Source organism: Carassius gibelio, chromosome B23 (genome assembly GCF_023724105.1).
Source record: "Carassius gibelio isolate Cgi1373 ecotype wild population from Czech Republic chromosome B23, carGib1.2-hapl.c, whole genome shotgun sequence".
In the NCBI taxonomy this organism is placed as follows: domain Eukaryota; kingdom Metazoa; phylum Chordata; class Actinopteri; order Cypriniformes; family Cyprinidae; genus Carassius; species Carassius gibelio.
Window position 1 is genome coordinate 19,489,879 of NC_068418.1, and position 17,563 is coordinate 19,507,441.

A 17,563-nucleotide genomic window follows, 5' to 3' on the forward strand; every position below is an offset into this window, starting at 1 on the left:
GCAATGCATCCTATAAACATGGGCTATTTCCAACATCTACCTACTCAGAAGTAACCACCAATGCAACACACATTCATTAAAAATATTAAAAGGACATAAATGCTCCATTCCAAATAGTGTTGAATACATCATTATCTCAAAGACAAATTTGGTTAAAACTGTTAAAATGTTGCTTATTGCTTTTTAAAATGCTTATTAAAAATGCTTATTTTGAATTATGCACTGCATCGTGTTGTGTTTTAGGGTTAAAGGAAATGCCCATAAAGCTAAAAGATAATGTCCTGGAAGAAAATTTCTAGCACTTCTTAAGAAATAATAAGTGCCAAATTAAGTGCCAAACTGAAACTAAAACTATTTCTTAATTTAAATAAGGCTGAAATAAAATGTAAATATTAGATGAAAAACAAAACAACAATTCAACATTAAACAAAAATTTAAGTGAAAATGAAAATATAAAAAAATCAAATTTTTAATAATAATACAAAAAAAATGATAATAGCATACAAATAATGTTCTAAAACCTATGAGCTGCCTACATTTACAGCATCAAGATGCAAAGGCTTTTCAAATATACTTTATTCGAGCCTTAAATTTTAAGGCAACATCGTATGTATCTTTCATAAAGAAGGCAATCCCAGAATGCATTGGGGTGAGCTCATTGAAATGACTTAAAGAATACTGAAAAAAGCATTCATAAAAACATTTAATAAAAATATGTACTCTTTACCTAATATTTGCTTTTTCTGTGCATTTTTATGGTTATTTATTTGAGTATTAGTTTAGAGAATAGCAATTATGCTAATTGGAAATCTCTACTGAATGCAATCCAAAAGCATTGGAACACAGAGATTCTTGCCCTGTAGAATGCTACAAACTACTCACTTATGAGGGTGATAAGGATGATGGCTGCATAGTAAATATGTTTTGGAACAGAGCTACAGCCGAGAAAATGAGAAGTAAAGAGAAGACAAAAGCCATCTACAATTCTGTCATGTTCTGTCAAATGTACCCACCCATGCAAACACACACATACACAAACGTGCGATTGTGCACACGCAATGACGAGGAAGGAACACAAAAACAAGAAGAAAGAACAGGATAGAAAAGGAGGATGTAAGAGTGGTGCTATGTGATCCTTCTGGCAGAACCAGATTGGGATAAGGGTGAATCACCACAGGCTCGGCTCAGCTTGTCTCTGCCCCCTCACCCTCCCATCACACCCTGGACCTCTCACCTGGGATCCGGGATCAGTCCAGACACGCTAACACACACAACACAACCCGGACATGCACGACTAACCTGTACTGTCACCCTGCTTCTCATTCTCTTCAATAATATTAGAGTGAAAGAGAGATATGTGAAGGCTTGTGACGCATCTAATTGTTGTTTACTGCAAAGTAGGTCCACAGAGATGCTATTTTCTTACTAAAATTAGATTTTAGCCAGGCAGCAACAAACAGTGTCAAACAAAATGTAAAAATGAACTGAAAGGCCTGTGCAAAATGTGCAACTAATCAGTGTAACATTAATATTGTTTGGTGGAAAGCAAGACCACCATTTGAAGCTTCACAAAGTTCTGAAATGAACGTACAATATGGGATTTTTTTCGTTATTGATTGTACATCGTACAGAGGTCTAAATTATCATGCAAATATGATAATTATTGTATGTCTGGCAACACTGAGCTAAATAAGCAATGTAGAGAGTACCTTGCATAAGTTGTCCGAGTGCCAGCAGTTATGCAAATGTGAAATTACAAGGTTTTAAAGTGTGCTAAAGATCTACACTACAAATTTGCAGCAATTTTTACAGCATTTTTGCAACAGAAAAGTCATCAGCCTGCCTGACAAATGGAAGAGCCACAGGCCATGGCAATCCTTCTCAACAGAGGTACCTACGTCAGTCTCCCGTGTCCTGGGAACTTAACCAGCTGGTTTAGTTAAGAGATATCTTTGCCTCCAGTCCAAACAAGTACATCATGTCAGGCTGCACTGATCCAGGAGTGATACAGGAGGAGTCGCAGCCAGGTTTCTGCCCACCTGAAGCACCTCTTCAAAACTGCTGTCAATGTAGACACACCATTAAAAAGGACAATGATATTTGGGGAAAGTAGTTAACCAACAGGTGTTACACTGACACAAAGTTAAAATCCTATTGCTGCCAGTACAGGTTCATATTACTGACAAATTAGATTTTTGATGAATATTATAAACAGTGCCATGATACTTAACAAATAGCAGATGTCTCACTGCCCACATGGGACTTAATCAGACGAAGAGTAAACACAGAAATCTTTTCATGCCGATTAAAAATGGCTCTTTACGCAACACTTCAACAAACACTTGTAGCAACCCGATAAGCATCATGTGATATTTGTCAAATTCGTAGGAAAAGGCAACGTCATGGATCCGGGTTCAAGGACATCTAGAATTAAAGATCAATGCACTAAAGAAATAGTTCAACCAGAAATTACAATTAAGTTATAATTTACCCACTTTCATGTCAGTCCAATCCAATATGACTTTGTGTTTTAAGAGTGTTCTGGTTGCTCTTTTCCATTGAATCTTAATGGACTGAGGCTTTCCAGCTTCTGTAAATCTTTATATAAATTGCACAACCTAAACTACCATTTCAAAAGTTTGGAGTAAGATTTTTTAAATACATAAAACGCATAAGCTGCATTTATTTAATCAAAAATATAGTAAAACAGAAAAACTAAAAACCATTTTAAAGTTACTTTTCAAATAAAATGAAATCATGCTAGAACAGCATTTATCTGAAAAGTAAATCTTCTTTAATCATAGATCTTACTAGTCAAAGTTTAGAAGATTCGTTTACCTCTTGCTATAAGATTAAAAAAGACCATTAATGATTTTTCAATCACTGTAGTATCAAAACAATACTATAAAATGGTACTTTGGTAGATGCTTTATGGACTTTTAAGCTTTAGTAATTTACATCAGAACAAATAATATCTGTTTCAGACAAGAGAAAATAACTCATTCAGGACAAGCTGCTTGCAAATTAGAAATTGGTTAGTGATTCATAGAACTGCTACTTCATGATTTATAGTGGCTAAACAGCACAGTATGGACAAATATTTGAACATGCAAAAAACTTTTTTAGGGAGAATTCCAAATGTAATAGTTTTCAGTTCATTTAAAAAACAAAATGTCACAAAGACACGTGCTGTACAAGTCTCTGATAACACATAGACACCCATGTACAGATTCTTCCCTTAAATCCCTGTGGGACCCCCAGAGTCGCAATGGAAGGTCACGACTGTTCTCGTGGGAAAATGCTGGACCGATACTCCCTCAGTCGGGACACAGAGCTGGAATCCCGTCAGGCCTGTTTCCACCTTCTCCCTATTCTCAGAGTTCCGATCCCAGCATGTCCAAACCCGTCATGATGCAGACTTGCCGAACGGGAAAAATGTTACCAATATGACTTGGGGATCTTATTTAGGTTTCATTTGGGCTTGTTCTGTCAGAAAAGGTTGTTTGATCATTCATAAGGAAGTCTTTAGCGGAATAATAAGAAGTTAAATGAGGTTTAAAAATGTTTTTATACAGCAGACTCTAATGACTGACATTTACTGGGGTCACATTTCTGAATTGACCGCAGGTTGCACAAAGGTTCAACTTCTCCTAAAACATAGAACGTGTCTGGAAACATCCTGATATACACAGATAAGCCTAACCTCTTCCCCTCCACCTCTTCACCACTTCTTCTTTCCTATAAATTCCAGAGATAGAGGAAAGTGGAGGCAAACAGGACAGACTGGATCTGACTGATGTATAATTCTGCCAGAGGATTCTCCATCTTTACGTGGGAGGTTAATCACTTGCCTGAAGCTCTGGCAAGTAGGGTTTCGCCTGAAAGAATTAAGTCATTTTCCCCCCAAAATTGTCAGTGTGCCATGGACAGGTTTTGCTGCCTACGTTCTGAATTCTACTAGGCCTGCACATTCCTAGTTCTTAAAGATTATATAAAATTAGAGCAAACATTTAATTGCAATTATTCTCATAATTCTCTTAGTTAATACGTCCAGTTCCTCGTAAAGGAAAGATCTTAGTTAATGTTGGAATCAAAAGTCATATCTTTAACTTTAATCCAGTCTGGATCCAGAACACCTGAGAAGAGATGATGCTGACCCTCAGAGGACCTCAGATGATGCTATCCTTGAATCAACAAACAGAACTAACAATTATTGCTAAATGTGTGACTGCATCATATAATAACTATTAATTACTAATATTGATAGTTCGTCGTCTAGCTAACTACGTCTTGTATTATTATTATTATTATTTTATTTTATTTTATTTTTTCTAAAATCCTGTCAAATATGCACAAACTACTAGCTACTACTAAATATTGTAGAAACATAATTTTCTGTAAAGTTGCTTTGTAACGATTTGTATTGTAAAAAGCGCTATACAAATAAACTTGAATTGAATTAACTTTAGGTATTGCACTATGAATAGAACAAACAATTACATTAACAAAGTGTAAAAAAAAACACTCAACAACCATATCATTCATGTCATTATATTGCACTAGTTGTTAGTTTATGTCAGTTTATGTTAGTTAATGCATAAACTAATGTTAACAAACAAAATCTTATTGTAAAGTGTTATCAACACAGCCTATACTAATGCACCTATTTATCTTATTTTACTGCATTTGTTTACTACTTAAAAATGCGCAGCAATGAATCATTTTAAAGCAAACTCAAGAGCAACAATACTTAATTTGCCTCAGCAGCCATTGTGATGTAACTCTCTCTATACCCCTCTCAAAAACACCTGGCAATGTCTTGACGTCCTTCTAGACACACCTTGTCATGGGTCTTCATATTTGCATATAATTTGCAAGTCAAATTAAATTATCTGCCTGATATCAGGCCAAGGGTCTCAGCAGCCAGTTTTCCACATATTCTGTCTGCGCCTTCAACCTCCCAGACACACAACAAACTAACCCTAAAACATAGCCTCAAGCACAGAAACATACAAGCAGCACACATCCAGACAACACCACACACCAGTTAATGAAACACATAAACTGAATTATTAAATTATTAACTACACTAGGCCATTTGTGAATAGTGAGGCGTCTGAAACGGACACCATTGTATGTATTGAATATTTATAAATTATCATGTAGTCTAAACTCTAAGTCTGCATTCTCCACCACATTTAAAAGTTTAAATAAAAGTTTGAAAGTTCAAAAAATAAAAATAAAATAGAAAAGATTGAGATTGAGAAAGACTGATGTTCCAAAAAAAAAAAAAACTTCCAAAAGGAAACATGTTTTTAAGAAAGTAATTTAGAAAGTTCAAAAGTTATAAAGAAAAAAAAAATGTAAAAGTAAATTGTACAAATAACTGAAAGATAAATAAATAAGTTAAAAAAGAGATGAAAACTAAATCTGAACGTTTAAAACAAAGTTAGTCAAAGTTCTAAAGCTTAGAAATTTTCTGAAAGTAAGTTCTAATTATTTGAAATTTAGAAAATAGAAAGAAATTAAATATTGTAATAAGTTAAATGAAACAAAATAAAATATTAACTATAGGCAATTCATGAATAAGTGACACCACTCTGTGTGTTTAATTTTCACATTTGCAAAAAGAAAGCAGAAAAGTTAGAAAGAAAAAAGATAGCATAAGTAGGTAGAAATGTTCTTCCAAGCAATCTCTCAATGAGAGTTCTTGGGAAGAAACTAGAACAATGTCGCAAGAACGCTGTGGAACACTGCACTCATAGTGTGGGCAGACAGCGTCACAGTAATTCTACACATGTGTCCCTGTCTCAGCCTTCACGACACATGCATACTCACCCGCCTCTCTCTGTGTGACCCCCACATACACAACTGGCAGACACATGACCACCTTCTTGACACACCTTTACTCAGGGCCCTCATTTGCATAGAGATTTGCAAGTCAAATGAGATTGTATATTCCCTGTGTCAGTCCAGGGGTAGACATCTCCAAGTTTACACACACAAACACACACTTTCCAGTCCAAACACTTCAATCTCACACAAATTCCTGATACACATGCAAACTGTTCCTGGTGCTCATAGTTCCAGACAAATAAACTGTAACACAGATACATTTCTGAGACACAGGCATCACCAAATTTAAAGGAATAGTTCACACAAAAATTTTAATTCTGTCATTTATTACTCACCTTCATATTATTCCAAACCTGTAAGACCTTCACTCATCTTCGGAACACAAATTAAGATATTTGTGATGAATTCTGAAAGCTCTCTGACCCTCCCATAGACAGCAAGAATCCTTACACGATCAAGGTCCAGAAACGTGCATGGATACACTGTTTACATTCAGATCAAAGCATAAACAACGTAAACAGCATATCCCCGTACAGTGCTGCTGACACAGAACAGCATACGTTGTTTACGTCTGTGATACTCTCCAAAAAGGCGCCAGGGTGATGCTGAGGAGACAAATTATTGAATAAAGTCATTATTTGCATTTACTCAGCACAGAAATATTATTCTTGTAGCTTCAAAACATTACGGTTGAACCACTGATGTCACATGGATTGCTTTAACGATGTCCTTACTACGATTCTGTACCTTGATCCTGTAAGGATCTTTGCGGTCTATGGAAGTGTCATAGAGCTCTCGGAATTATAATTAATATCTTAATTTGTGTTCCCAAGATAAACAAAGATCTTACAGGTTTGGAACAATATGAGGGTGAGGAATGACAGAATTCTCATTTTGGGTGAACTATCCCTTTAATTGTAAAAATGATTGTTTTCAAACAGGTTCCCACAGGGATTTTAAGCCTTTATTAAAGAGTTTAATGAACCTAATCAACCAGAAATCAGCAACGATGTGAATCACAACATTACAAACAAAAAAAACTATGTTTGTTTGTGTGTATGTGTGTGTGTGTGTGTATGTGTACGTATAAGCACACACACAGTAGTTTGAAATCCATTACATAACTTCAAGTGTTTCACAGGAACATTTGATTTTCTGATTAGTGGATTTCTTTGCAGAATCAGGGGTAATGTAGTTTCTCTCTGTAGGAATTTTGCTGTTGAACATGTAAAATGTAATTTGAAATAATGTGGGCTGATAGCTTCAACAAAAGCATTGACCATCGATTAACAACCTCACAGATCATAAAGGGGCCTATATTTAAAGGTTTATAAGTTATCATTAAAGATGTATTCTCCTATGGAGAAATTTTATGTGATTTTTACTTCCAAAACCCAGCTGCACTCTATTGACCATTGCTAGTCAAAATTCTCAAACAATGTTCAATGGAACCACTGAAAGATATATTTCTTACTATTAAACTAATTTAACTAGATTTATCAAGCTTATTAAACCAGCCCTTGTTTTAATACCTCAATAAAATTATACCTCACTTTTAAGCTGATATCTGAACATTACAGCTCAGCGTAATGAGCTATAATGTATCATGAACCTCTGAGAAACAAATGTACTGAAACATCAAATGTTTTCATAATCACGGTAACATTTTAGTCATGTCATTAAGTCACAGTGAGTCAGTGTGTACTGACAGGAGACTGTATTGTTTGTGGCCTAATATTTGCCTTTAATTAAACCCAAAAATACAATAATTAAAGCAGGCATCTGAAAAGCAGACAAACTAGCTCAACTCATCCTACAGGTTCAACTTATTGAAACACCTTTTTTCCTATTTATCATCTCTCTACTTGTGTGGAAATCACACACACAGAGCAGCTGACCCATGACACTTAGCGGCCTGCTAACACACAAAAAGCCGCTCTCTCTTTTTTACACACGCCTATTTGTAATGTTTATGATTGCAATAAGAGCAGGTGATAGAGACAGGTGTGTTTCCCTCTGTTTATGGGGGCTAATAAAAAATACATGAGACTGTGAAAAGCACAAAGTAGTATTTAAACGCACGCATAACCACTATCCACAAATAAAACATGCATATGTGTGTCAGAGGGCAAGATGTGCGTAGAGTCAATCTAAAAGTCTAAATGAAGTACAGAGAGCTGCCAAACGAAACAGAAAGAAAAGGAGAGCAGGAAGAGAGTGACAGGAAGAAAGAAAGAGGGAAGAGAAAAGGAGAGAAAAAGAGATGGGGCAGTGAAAAATTAACCCTTTCCTTCCCAGAATCATCAGCTTACTCATTTAACAACTCAGTGACTCTCACTGGGAAAGTACCGAGCCTAGGCCAGAAAGGAGGTTATACACGCACACATGACGCTTATATAGTAATTTTTCTGTGTTGTTAACAATAAAATGAATTTAATTCTAGAGAAACTGAATTAGTCAAGTGCAGTCCTGAGTGCAAACAGGGTCAAACCAGTCACAATGGGCCTCATGGGGTTTTGTGTTGAGTGTAAATAGTGCTTGTGTAACATGCACACATAAAAACAGATTATGTTCAATGACTTTAAACATGTAATTTGCACTTCCTGCTAAAACGTGAATGTAGTCTGAGCCCCTTAACGATGCAAGTCAAAAGTCACATGACCTTTTGTGACCTCAAAACATTAAAAATTACTATTGGTCCACTAATATTGTGAATGTATCTACGTTTTCATCTTGTACAATTGCTTTGTAGTGTTGTAAATACTTTAATTTGACCCCTGCACTTCGGTTGTTAAGTTTCTTGTCAATAGCAAGGCCTGCACTTGTTTTTCAAACACGGAAAGCGCCTCTGGAACACACACAAACACAACAACAACAAAATCTGCAAACTGATGCGTGGAAACCCTCCACACGGAATTCTTCTCCAAGGTAAATAGGTAAATGTTCAAAATAGTGAACAAAGAGTGCGTCAGGTGACCAAACGAGCAGCCAATCACATCGCAGTGTTCCTTTAACTCTCTGGCTTGACTTTGCATTGCAAATAAGTTCATACAAGTATGCAAATTCAAAATGACACCGACCCATGAACTTTCGCGGCTTCTCCCGGGCCTCTTTTTTTCCCCACTCATCACATCTCTAAGCTCTAGTTTTTTTCTCTTTCTCTTTAAAGTTGTCCTGTTTATGAGTTACATATCAGTTTCTGCAGCGTTGGTTCTGATTGCATGATGAAGGCAATCCTTAAGCGCCCTCAAGTGGTTATTGACTCGCATTTGTTTATAAAGTTCGTCTTCAAACAGAAATCTTCATGTAACAGAGTCTGTATTTACTCTTTACCCTTTTTATTATGATACGTGCAGTTAAGAGCTTCTATTAATGATGAATATGCACTTACTGGTTCATTACTGAGACAATTTAAGTGAATATTTAATTGAACAAAAACTGGAAACATCTAAAAAAGTTTTTTTTTTTTTTTTTTTTTTTTTACAAAAATAAATAAAAAATATGCATGTCCCCTTAAACACTCAATATATTAATTTTTATAAGTGAATATTTAATTGAATAAAAACTGGAAACTTTTAAAAAATGTTTTTTTTTCTTTTCTTTTTTTTACAAATGTATATAAAGATATGCATGTCCCCTTAAACACTCAATATCTAAACTCTTGATAGTGAATAATAAAAAAATAGACTTCAGTATATGTCAAAGCCATGTCAGTTATGCTATTGCTACTCAGAAGCAAGTATTGATAAACAAAAATGGCCATTAGTGTTCAGAAGAGAAATGTACATTTTCAAAGGTGTAAAAATTTGTTTATCGTTCTTTTGGCAAGTTTAAGTAGTATGGTTGCAAATTTACGGCCTAAAAATACAATTAAAAGCCAACAATTCAAGTTGTGTCAACTTTTGAAACAACAAAATCAGATTTTTTCTTTTCCAAATGCTCAAACCTTCTTAGAATTGTTCAAAACCTTAGCAGGAAAGCAAATAGCGATCAACAAAATGATCAGCCAACAGATGCAGTCTATGGTCAAAAAACACAGGGCTTAGGAAAACTTATTTCCTGCCTGGTACCAGAGACAATTTATTTGCGGTACTAAGAAAAGAAAAGAGAAAAAACATAATCATTATTACCCTCCTGCTAAATTCTGTCAGCCTTAAGAACAAACAAACATGTGTTACGGAAACACGGGGGTAATAAATTTAGTCCACAAGTTTCTCATTAGAGCAGGTGCATTTTTGAAGATAAACAAAAATAGAAAGCATGTGCCAGATATAGCAGTGGGGGAGAGACTTTACACTACAATATTCCACTCTGAACACCCTCCTGTCAGGCCAACATCAAACGTCTGACGGAAGCAAAGGATCAATCAGATTTTCAGCGTGTAACCATTTCCTGTCTCGGTAGACCAGCATATCCTCTCCATGATAACCTTTAGTGATTGGAAGGATGTGGTTTACAGACACAACAAGTTGCAATTATTCCATCCAACAAGCATCCACCCACACATACGTACACTGGGCCTGAAAACAACAGTGTAAACACACGCTGGTGTGTGGAGGTTGTTAGGTCAGGGTCAAAGGTGCACGCAATGCACATCCAGTTTCACAAAAAGTTTGCAAATGCATGCAACCATCAGTAGTTTTGAAGCATTTCAAGCCCTTTTTGTCTGCGTTACTGCTGCTAATATATTTATATGGCAAGTATGCCTCAGAAAGAATCAGTAATCAATAATATTTTTACTACAGAATTTAAAATTTTTGTTTACTGAATTAAAAAAAAATTGTTTACAGCTTAATTAAAGGTTAAAAATATCATTAAAAATATCAAAATTTCCCCCAGGATTTATTTTTAGATAATTAATTAAGAGGGCAAGTGTTAGAGGATCAAGTTTTATACTTAAAAAAAAATGGAAAAACAGGTCAGATAATATTAGTTTTAGAGGGTCAGATCTTAATATAATTTTGAACACATTTGAAAGGCATATAACTTGTTTATTGCTTTTGAAAGTGATACTGCATTAGCACTTTGTAGAAGAGGATGATAACACATGAGAAACATGGATGAACACATTATTAGCAAACCAAGTAGCATGAATGATATTTTGTTCACAGAATTTTAAGCCAGCCCCAAAAAAATCTTTACAAAAAAAGAAGCATTGCATAGAGCAGAGAAGACCTTATTTATAAACTACATTGGAAGCTGAAAGAAATTAACTTGTAGCATCCAATGAGATAATCAATGCCATCCTGTATCAATGCTCGTAATTAGTCATTCACAATGAAAAAGAACATTGTACATAATTTACAAATAAAAATCTGCACATACAAGAAAAATTATATCTGCACAAAAATCTTAAAAAACATGCACAGTGTACTCAGATGGAGGCCAATGTGATAAATACAGAGAGAAAAGGGGAAAAGAAAGAGACTGTGCAACCATCATTAAAAAGATGCGTTACGTCAGTCCATGACACCGACACATCTTTGTTCCTGAAAGACTTTAGGGTTGAGGGTCAAAGGTGAATACGTCCCTGGCTGCGTCTGGTGTGAGGGAGAATCTGTAAACCAATACAACACTAAAGTCACAATGCATTCAATGCAAGAGCACACAATGCATTCTCATTAAACTGCATTTGCAGCTAAACTTGATTTATTAGCAAAACGTCAAAGGTTCTGTCCAAGTATGGTGTAATAGTTCTAGAAAACAAACACTTGTGTGGCAAAGATTTGGAAAGTGGCGAGGAAAATCTCATTAGAAGATGAAGACCACAAGTATTTCAAATAAGCATACAAATCATTAATGGCCATAAATGCTTTTAATAGGATTTTGTTTTATCTGATTTAATATTCATAAACTGTTTAGATAGTGCTAGGAAATGTGTTCGGCCAATGCTGAGGTGGCTATCTTGCACAGCTTTAACGTGACTGTTGCCCTCATGGAGACAGTAAAGAAAAGTCGCCCTCTGCTGGTCAAAATTTAACAGAAGTTTTTATACAGACATATTCCCCTAGTGGTTCAAATGAGATAATCTCTGCTATTATTGCATTCTGAAGGAAGGGTTGAAAATCCAACCCGAATCCTGCTCCCAGCTAGTTTAACATCTATTTCCCAGGTTGAGTTATCATGTTTTTTTTTTTTTTTAAATGGCACTCAAATTCCACCTTTAAAATCTGCAATTAATTGACTTATCTATAATCTAAGGAAGTTACTACTCGGAAGCAACAGTAAAATGTGTGTACATGCACAACAATACAAAGATAAAGATCAAACATCTGATTAAAAGAAAAAAAAAAAGACTGTTTTGATCAGATTTTCTATAGTTTATGTAATTATTATTAATATAAAATATATAACAAAATCAGATATTTTTTATATTATTTAACTATATATATAAAAAAAAAATTTGCTGTGGCAATTGTTTTTTGATTTATTATTAAGCATTGAATACAATGCAGTCTGATTGGATATATTTTTATTATTATTATTTATACAGGAAAAAAAGAAAAGATTTAACCTACCCTTGGAGTGTCTGGACTGCTGAAAGGTGAGGGTTCAGCTGAGCAGTTCTCTTTACCAAACGAATCGTCTCTCCTTCTGTGTGCAAACTTTCTTTTCAGTGCTTCGGCAATAAGAGCTGCCGGATCAGATGAACATGCCAAACCTTTACTTCTCCGTCTCCTTACTGGAGTTCCACCTGGAGATCTACAAATACAAATGCATACTCAGTACTGAACTTGAAACGCAGCTGTGCTTAAACTTTGAGCAGGTTAATCCATACCTCTCCACAAAGCGCAGTTTGACTTGTTTCAGGTCTTTCAGCACCTCTAACATAGAGGGCAGGGCATCAGGTGCTGTAGACGCAGGGGAATCATACGGTGCAAGCTTTTCTCTTTTTGCTGCCTGTCTTTGACGAATCACATCTGACACGGACACTTTCACACAGCTGTCCGTAGCTGGAGGAGGAAGTGGTGGTGGAGGTGGAGGAGGCAGCGGTGGACAGACAGGAGTGGAGGTGAGGACAGGAACTGGAAGAGGAGTGGAGCATGGAGTGCCAGAAACAGCTGGAAAAATGAAAGGTGCAAACCTGGTGACCAATAACAAAAACACCTGATCTCTGTGCTTGCCAACAAGGGTTTCTGCACCAAGTACTAACTCATGTTTTGCTTGGGGATCAAATAATTATTTCACTCAATCAAATCCAAATCAATTTCTTAACCCTTACATAATGTGTTTTTTTTCCTGGTTGATATTCTGTCTCTATCGGTTAAAATAATTAAACCTACCATACAAATGACAGACCCTTCATTTCGTTGTAAGTGAGCAAACTTACAAAATCGAAATTCATAGTGTATGTTACCTGCTGGAGCTGTGACTATCATAGCAATCTGTGCTCGCAGTCTCTGTAGTTCCTCTTCCAGAGCGGAGATCTTCTGCAGGGCCTCTGGCTGGGTGCCCTGTCCCAGCACCCTGCCTCCCCTCTGAGCCGGGACAGACACGGACAATGGACGTTCAGACCCCAATGAGGGAATCTCAAAAGCTTCCCCCAACGGGACGACATTCCTGTTACAATCATGGTAAGATGTGATGACACTGAACTTTCTCCATAAACCAAAACTTTTATGAAAATACCTCACACAGAAATCATTACAGGTGTAACTTCTGTAAATATATATTCAATAAAGCAATCTCATACATATGCTGTCAGTGAGCTATTAATAAGCACCAGACAGTTGTGTAGTTGTGTTTATATGGCTTCTAATGTGTGATAACCTTATTTTAGTGTGGCTGTCCCCTTCCTCCTCCACCAGCCAAAGCACATCTGCTAACGTAGGAATGGCTGGGGTGTCCACCGTCACATCAATATGGCCGTGTCTCTTAAATGTCTGCAGAGGAATCTTGAAACGAAGAGTAAGAGCTCATTAGTAATAATGCTCTTAAGACCTTCAAAGCCTTTTACATGTGAAGAGACTTTAAAGTGCTTTCTAAAACTCTTATTAACAATTCATATCAAGTGAAGACATGCATGTCCTGTATAAAAGCATCCATTATGCTTGTGTTACTAATGAACCAACCATAAAATAAATATTCTTCAATCTTAAATATTTTTCTCTGAGGTGCAAAATTTTTTTTTTGATGTGAATAACAGCAGCTTTGAAATTTAAGAAAAATAGGAAACTACTTGTTAAAGGTTAAGTTAAAAGTGTACTTGCTAATATGGACTTTTTTATGTCAACATGTCCATGCACGTAAAATAAAACTGGTTTATCTCACTGTTATTGTTTACATTCATGGTTGTGATTGTTTTAAAGTAACTGAAATTCTAAATAAATATGCTTCAGTTTTTTTTTAATTAATAAACAAAAAAAATGAAGAAAAATAACAAAATTACTACAATCTATATTAAGATGAAAATGAAAATAAAATATGAATAAATAGAGAGAATATACATAAAACTAAAAACAGAATACATGTTTACCTGAAACCGAAGCCGTGGCTGAGGAGAGAGGGGAAGATTTGTCCCAATCATACGGACTATGCTTCGGTATTGTCCACAGTATGCACTGTCCCACACTGGAACCAACTGCAACAATGCAGTTCACAAAGATGTACAGTTAAAAAGTTGCACTTACTCTACAAACCAGCTTGTAAAATTATGTTTTTTTTTCTTTTAATGTTACATGCAAATATATATGCATACTAAATTAATTTTCCCTTTACCATGTCGGGCGGCACTCCAAAGTATTCCAGGACACATCTCAGCAGGTCAACGATGTCCTCCAGCAAAGACATTGGCAGTATTCCTGAGTGCTTCAGCTGGATTTCTGCTGACAGATGAGCCTACAACACACTGCAGCAAACTCCTCCACGTGACCTGAGGGATCAAATCAGCTCCATTCATTCAATTCTGTAACAAAATCGCCGTTTAAATGTGCAAAGTTAAATTTTAAACACGGAGGACAAACTACCATCATCAACGAGAGAGGCGTAATTAAACACAGTTGTAATTAACTATTAGCATCAAAGGCATCAGCCACTAACGTTAATACATCGCCTGGTTCATAAGAACACGCAGGTATTTCAAATCCATGCGCTAATCTGCTCTTAATTTAAACACATATGCATTGTATTATTACAAAATTGAGCTTCTACAAACAATGTCGATTTATTTCATGCGTATTTGTCACTTTACCTCTTCCTCGTATCACGCTTCCCTTGCAGATAAACTCAAATAAAGCTCGTTGCCTGAGAGTGTTTGTGATTGGTCCCAAGAGAAGGGCTGGCGCCTGTAGCCAATCGGCTTGAAGGATTTTTGAACGTCATCAGGGCCCTTCAACCAATCATTTTGTTTAAACAGAAGGAGTGGGAAGTTTTGTATTTGACTACAGTAAAGGGCGGTGGTGAGTAGTACATTGTAATTTTAGCATTTAATAAACATATTACACGAAGTAGGTTTTTAGGAATGATGTATAAGAAGGTGAAAATGAAGAAAAATGGATTCGCTCAATTACAGGAATGTACATTTACATTAAACTCAAATCTGAGTTCCAGCGATGTAACTTAGCTTTCATGCTAACAGACAGATAGTTGTTGGTGTCTTCAGCTTTTGTGCTGTAATTAATTGTTTTTCTGTTAACTAATTTAGTTTCACTCGGTAATATTACATTCGAAAAGTTTATTTAGAACATATACTATTTAAAGGACCTATTATTAATATACTATTAAAAATTCGTCCCATATACATATAATAGTGTCCAGTGGGAAAACCAAGAGATCTAGTTTTGAATAAATTTAAGTATTTGATCATGTTTATTTTTAAAAGTGAATCTGTGCTATCACATATGATTCAACTAATTCGTTTTCATATCCTATTTAGTTTCAGATATCCACAGAAATGATGGATGCATTATCAGTAGTCACACAGCTGCGGGACCTGGCATCTGAACCACAGAATCGGGAGGTGATTGTTCAGGACCAAGGTTGCCTTCCAGGACTAGTGCTGTTCCTAGACCACAAAGACCCGAAAGTGCTCTTTGCCACCCTCCAGGTACACCCATACCTGATTTGTCAGTGCAAAAATTCATGTTAAACTGAAAAAAGAGCAGGTTGTGATGATAAATTGTGTAATGTTTTGTATATTTCTTGTACTGAGCTCTTAAGGCCTGTGTCTCCTCAGACTTTGCGGTACCTGGCTGAATCTCCCCGCAACATCAACACCATGAAAAACGAGCTTGGCATGATGGTGAGCCTGGAGACACTGATAGAGAGGTGACTTCATTTTTACTTACTTTGCATTACTTTGAAACTAAAGATATATTTTCCTTTTTTTTCTTTTATTTTCAGTTTTCATTTTAAATCTTTTTTTATGTTTTCATTATTTATGTCCCCTTTCTACTGTTTTGAAGGACTGGTGTGACGATTGATATTACAGACCTTGCAAAAGAGGTGTATGGTGTGTTGAGTTCTCAAGCACAGAGACCGGCTTCTCAGAGTCCAGAGCAACAGAACAGGAGAAACAAACCCCAGTTCTTCATCAACAGCTCCAACAAGAAAGCAAAATCAGTTACCCTCCATATACAAGGCTTGGATGGGGCAGTATGTACCATAACAAAGCTTTCACACATGCACTTTGTTGATCTGAACTGGGGTTTTCTCATATTTCTGCAGATTACAGCGTAAAATCAGATGTTGCCTTGTGTTGACAGGATCAGAGAGGTGTGTGTGAGGACGCCCTTTTGAGAGTCAAAGGAGTAATCAGCTTCACCTTCCAGATGGCTCTGAAGAGATGCACTGTACGCATCCGGGCCGACCTGCCCACTGAGGTACACAATATTCCTCTTTCTGTAAGGGGAGAGGCAACTAATAAAAGCAGATTTGTTTTCAAGAAACGCAAATATCTTTTGTTTAGAGTCTGGCCACTGCTATTGCTGCCACAAAAGTGCTTTCAGCTAAGCAAGTCTTGAAAAATGAAAATGGAGAAGAGGTGGGTGTTTCTGTTGCTTTTTAAATATGTATTTAAATGTGTTTTATAGGGAGAGTGATATGCTGTTTAAATAGGTTGATGACCCATACACTTGCTGTTATTTATTTACATGGCTGTGTTATTGTTCCAGGTTCTCATTCCAATCAGCACCTCTGGCTCAAAGGTAGAAGAGAATTGCCACCTGCCTGATTATCTGCCAGAGGAAGAGAGTCCGGAGAAAGAGCTAGACCGTGCAGTGTCACGTACTGGTGCTAAACAAGACACCAGTGGCAGCTGGCTGAACACAGCAGCCAGTTTCCTCACTAAAACCTTCTATTGGTAAAGTCTTAAGTTTCACAGACTTTTCCTGGCTGAGTTTGGAGCTCAACATTTTTAAGACCGTTCAGCTTAGAAGAACAAGTTGCACCACTGCTGGAGTATAAAGCACAAATTGAAGGTCAGGAACTGACAAATGTGCTTTATCAAGCTGTTCAATTGAGCAAATGTGTGAGATCTCCATCACGTCACAACTCTGTATTGATATATGGATAGATGTTGAGTTCATGTTGTAAATGTATATATGTTATATGTCTTTCCTCCCTCTCAGTATCCAAAATTTGTCTGTTGTATCATCTTTCTTTCTGATTTCTTGTAAATATTTTCATTTTGGTGTCAATGGAATCCGCTGAAAGACAAATTAAATGTTTAATGCTGTTTCGTGTAAAATAAAAGTCTGGAAGACAGAAG

General features: G+C 36.2%; 2 protein-coding genes across 5 annotated transcripts; one reads left to right on the top strand and one right to left on the bottom strand.

The window, feature by feature from the left end:
- Nucleotides 1–10,826: 10,826 nt before the first annotated feature.
- Nucleotides 10,827–15,161, bottom strand: mtfr2 (mitochondrial fission regulator 2). Of its 3 annotated transcripts, none has more exons than XM_052594626.1 (8): nt 15,047–15,161; nt 14,575–14,728; nt 14,333–14,437; nt 13,627–13,751; nt 13,214–13,416; nt 12,635–12,917; nt 12,375–12,558; nt 10,827–11,413 (listed from the first exon to the last, which is right to left on the bottom strand). In XM_052594626.1, the coding sequence occupies exons 2-8, from the start codon at nt 14,644–14,646 to the stop codon at nt 11,369–11,371; spliced, it is 1,017 nt and encodes a 338-aa protein (XP_052450586.1). In that variant the 5' UTR covers nt 14,647–14,728; nt 15,047–15,161; the 3' UTR covers nt 10,827–11,368. The 3 variants fall into 3 exon arrangements, with proteins under 3 accessions (XP_052450586.1, XP_052450587.1, XP_052450585.1); XM_052594627.1 differs by having other exon boundaries at nt 14,575–14,761; nt 15,047–15,076; XM_052594625.1 differs by lacking the exon at nt 15,047–15,161 and adding an exon at nt 14,823–14,969.
- LOC128011865 (armadillo repeat-containing protein 1) lies at nt 15,093–17,562 on the top strand. 2 transcript variants are annotated; one of them, XM_052594632.1, is made up of 7 exons: nt 15,093–15,254; nt 15,737–15,901; nt 16,031–16,122; nt 16,260–16,449; nt 16,560–16,676; nt 16,763–16,837; nt 16,968–17,562. In XM_052594632.1, exons 2-7 carry the CDS (start codon nt 15,749–15,751, stop codon nt 17,157–17,159), a joined length of 819 nt encoding a protein of 272 aa, XP_052450592.1. In that variant the 5' UTR covers nt 15,093–15,254; nt 15,737–15,748; the 3' UTR covers nt 17,160–17,562. The 2 variants fall into 2 exon arrangements, with proteins under 2 accessions (XP_052450592.1, XP_052450593.1); XM_052594633.1 differs by having other exon boundaries at nt 15,100–15,254; nt 15,731–15,901.
- Nucleotide 17,563: the final 1 nt, after the last annotated feature.

Excerpts from the sequence above, each read along its gene's own strand:
- mtfr2 (XM_052594626.1), bottom strand. The coding sequence starts at position 14,646 with ATGTCTTTGCTGGAGGACATCGTTGACCTGCTGAGATGTGTCCTGGAA. Across the intron at positions 13,752-14,332 it reads AGCCACGGCTTCGGTTTCAG|ATTCCTCTGCAGACATTTAA; the intron begins GTAAACATGTAT and ends CTTCGTTTCAAG. Across the intron at positions 13,417-13,626 it reads GACAGCCACACTAAAATAAG|GAATGTCGTCCCGTTGGGGG; the intron begins GTTATCACACAT and ends TGATTGTAACAG.
- LOC128011865 (XM_052594632.1), top strand. The coding sequence starts at position 15,749 with ATGATGGATGCATTATCAGTAGTCACACAGCTGCGGGACCTGGCATCT. Across the intron at positions 16,123-16,259 it reads CTGGAGACACTGATAGAGAG|GACTGGTGTGACGATTGATA; the intron begins GTGACTTCATTT and ends ACTGTTTTGAAG. Across the intron at positions 16,838-16,967 it reads AAAATGAAAATGGAGAAGAG|GTTCTCATTCCAATCAGCAC; the intron begins GTGGGTGTTTCT and ends TTATTGTTCCAG.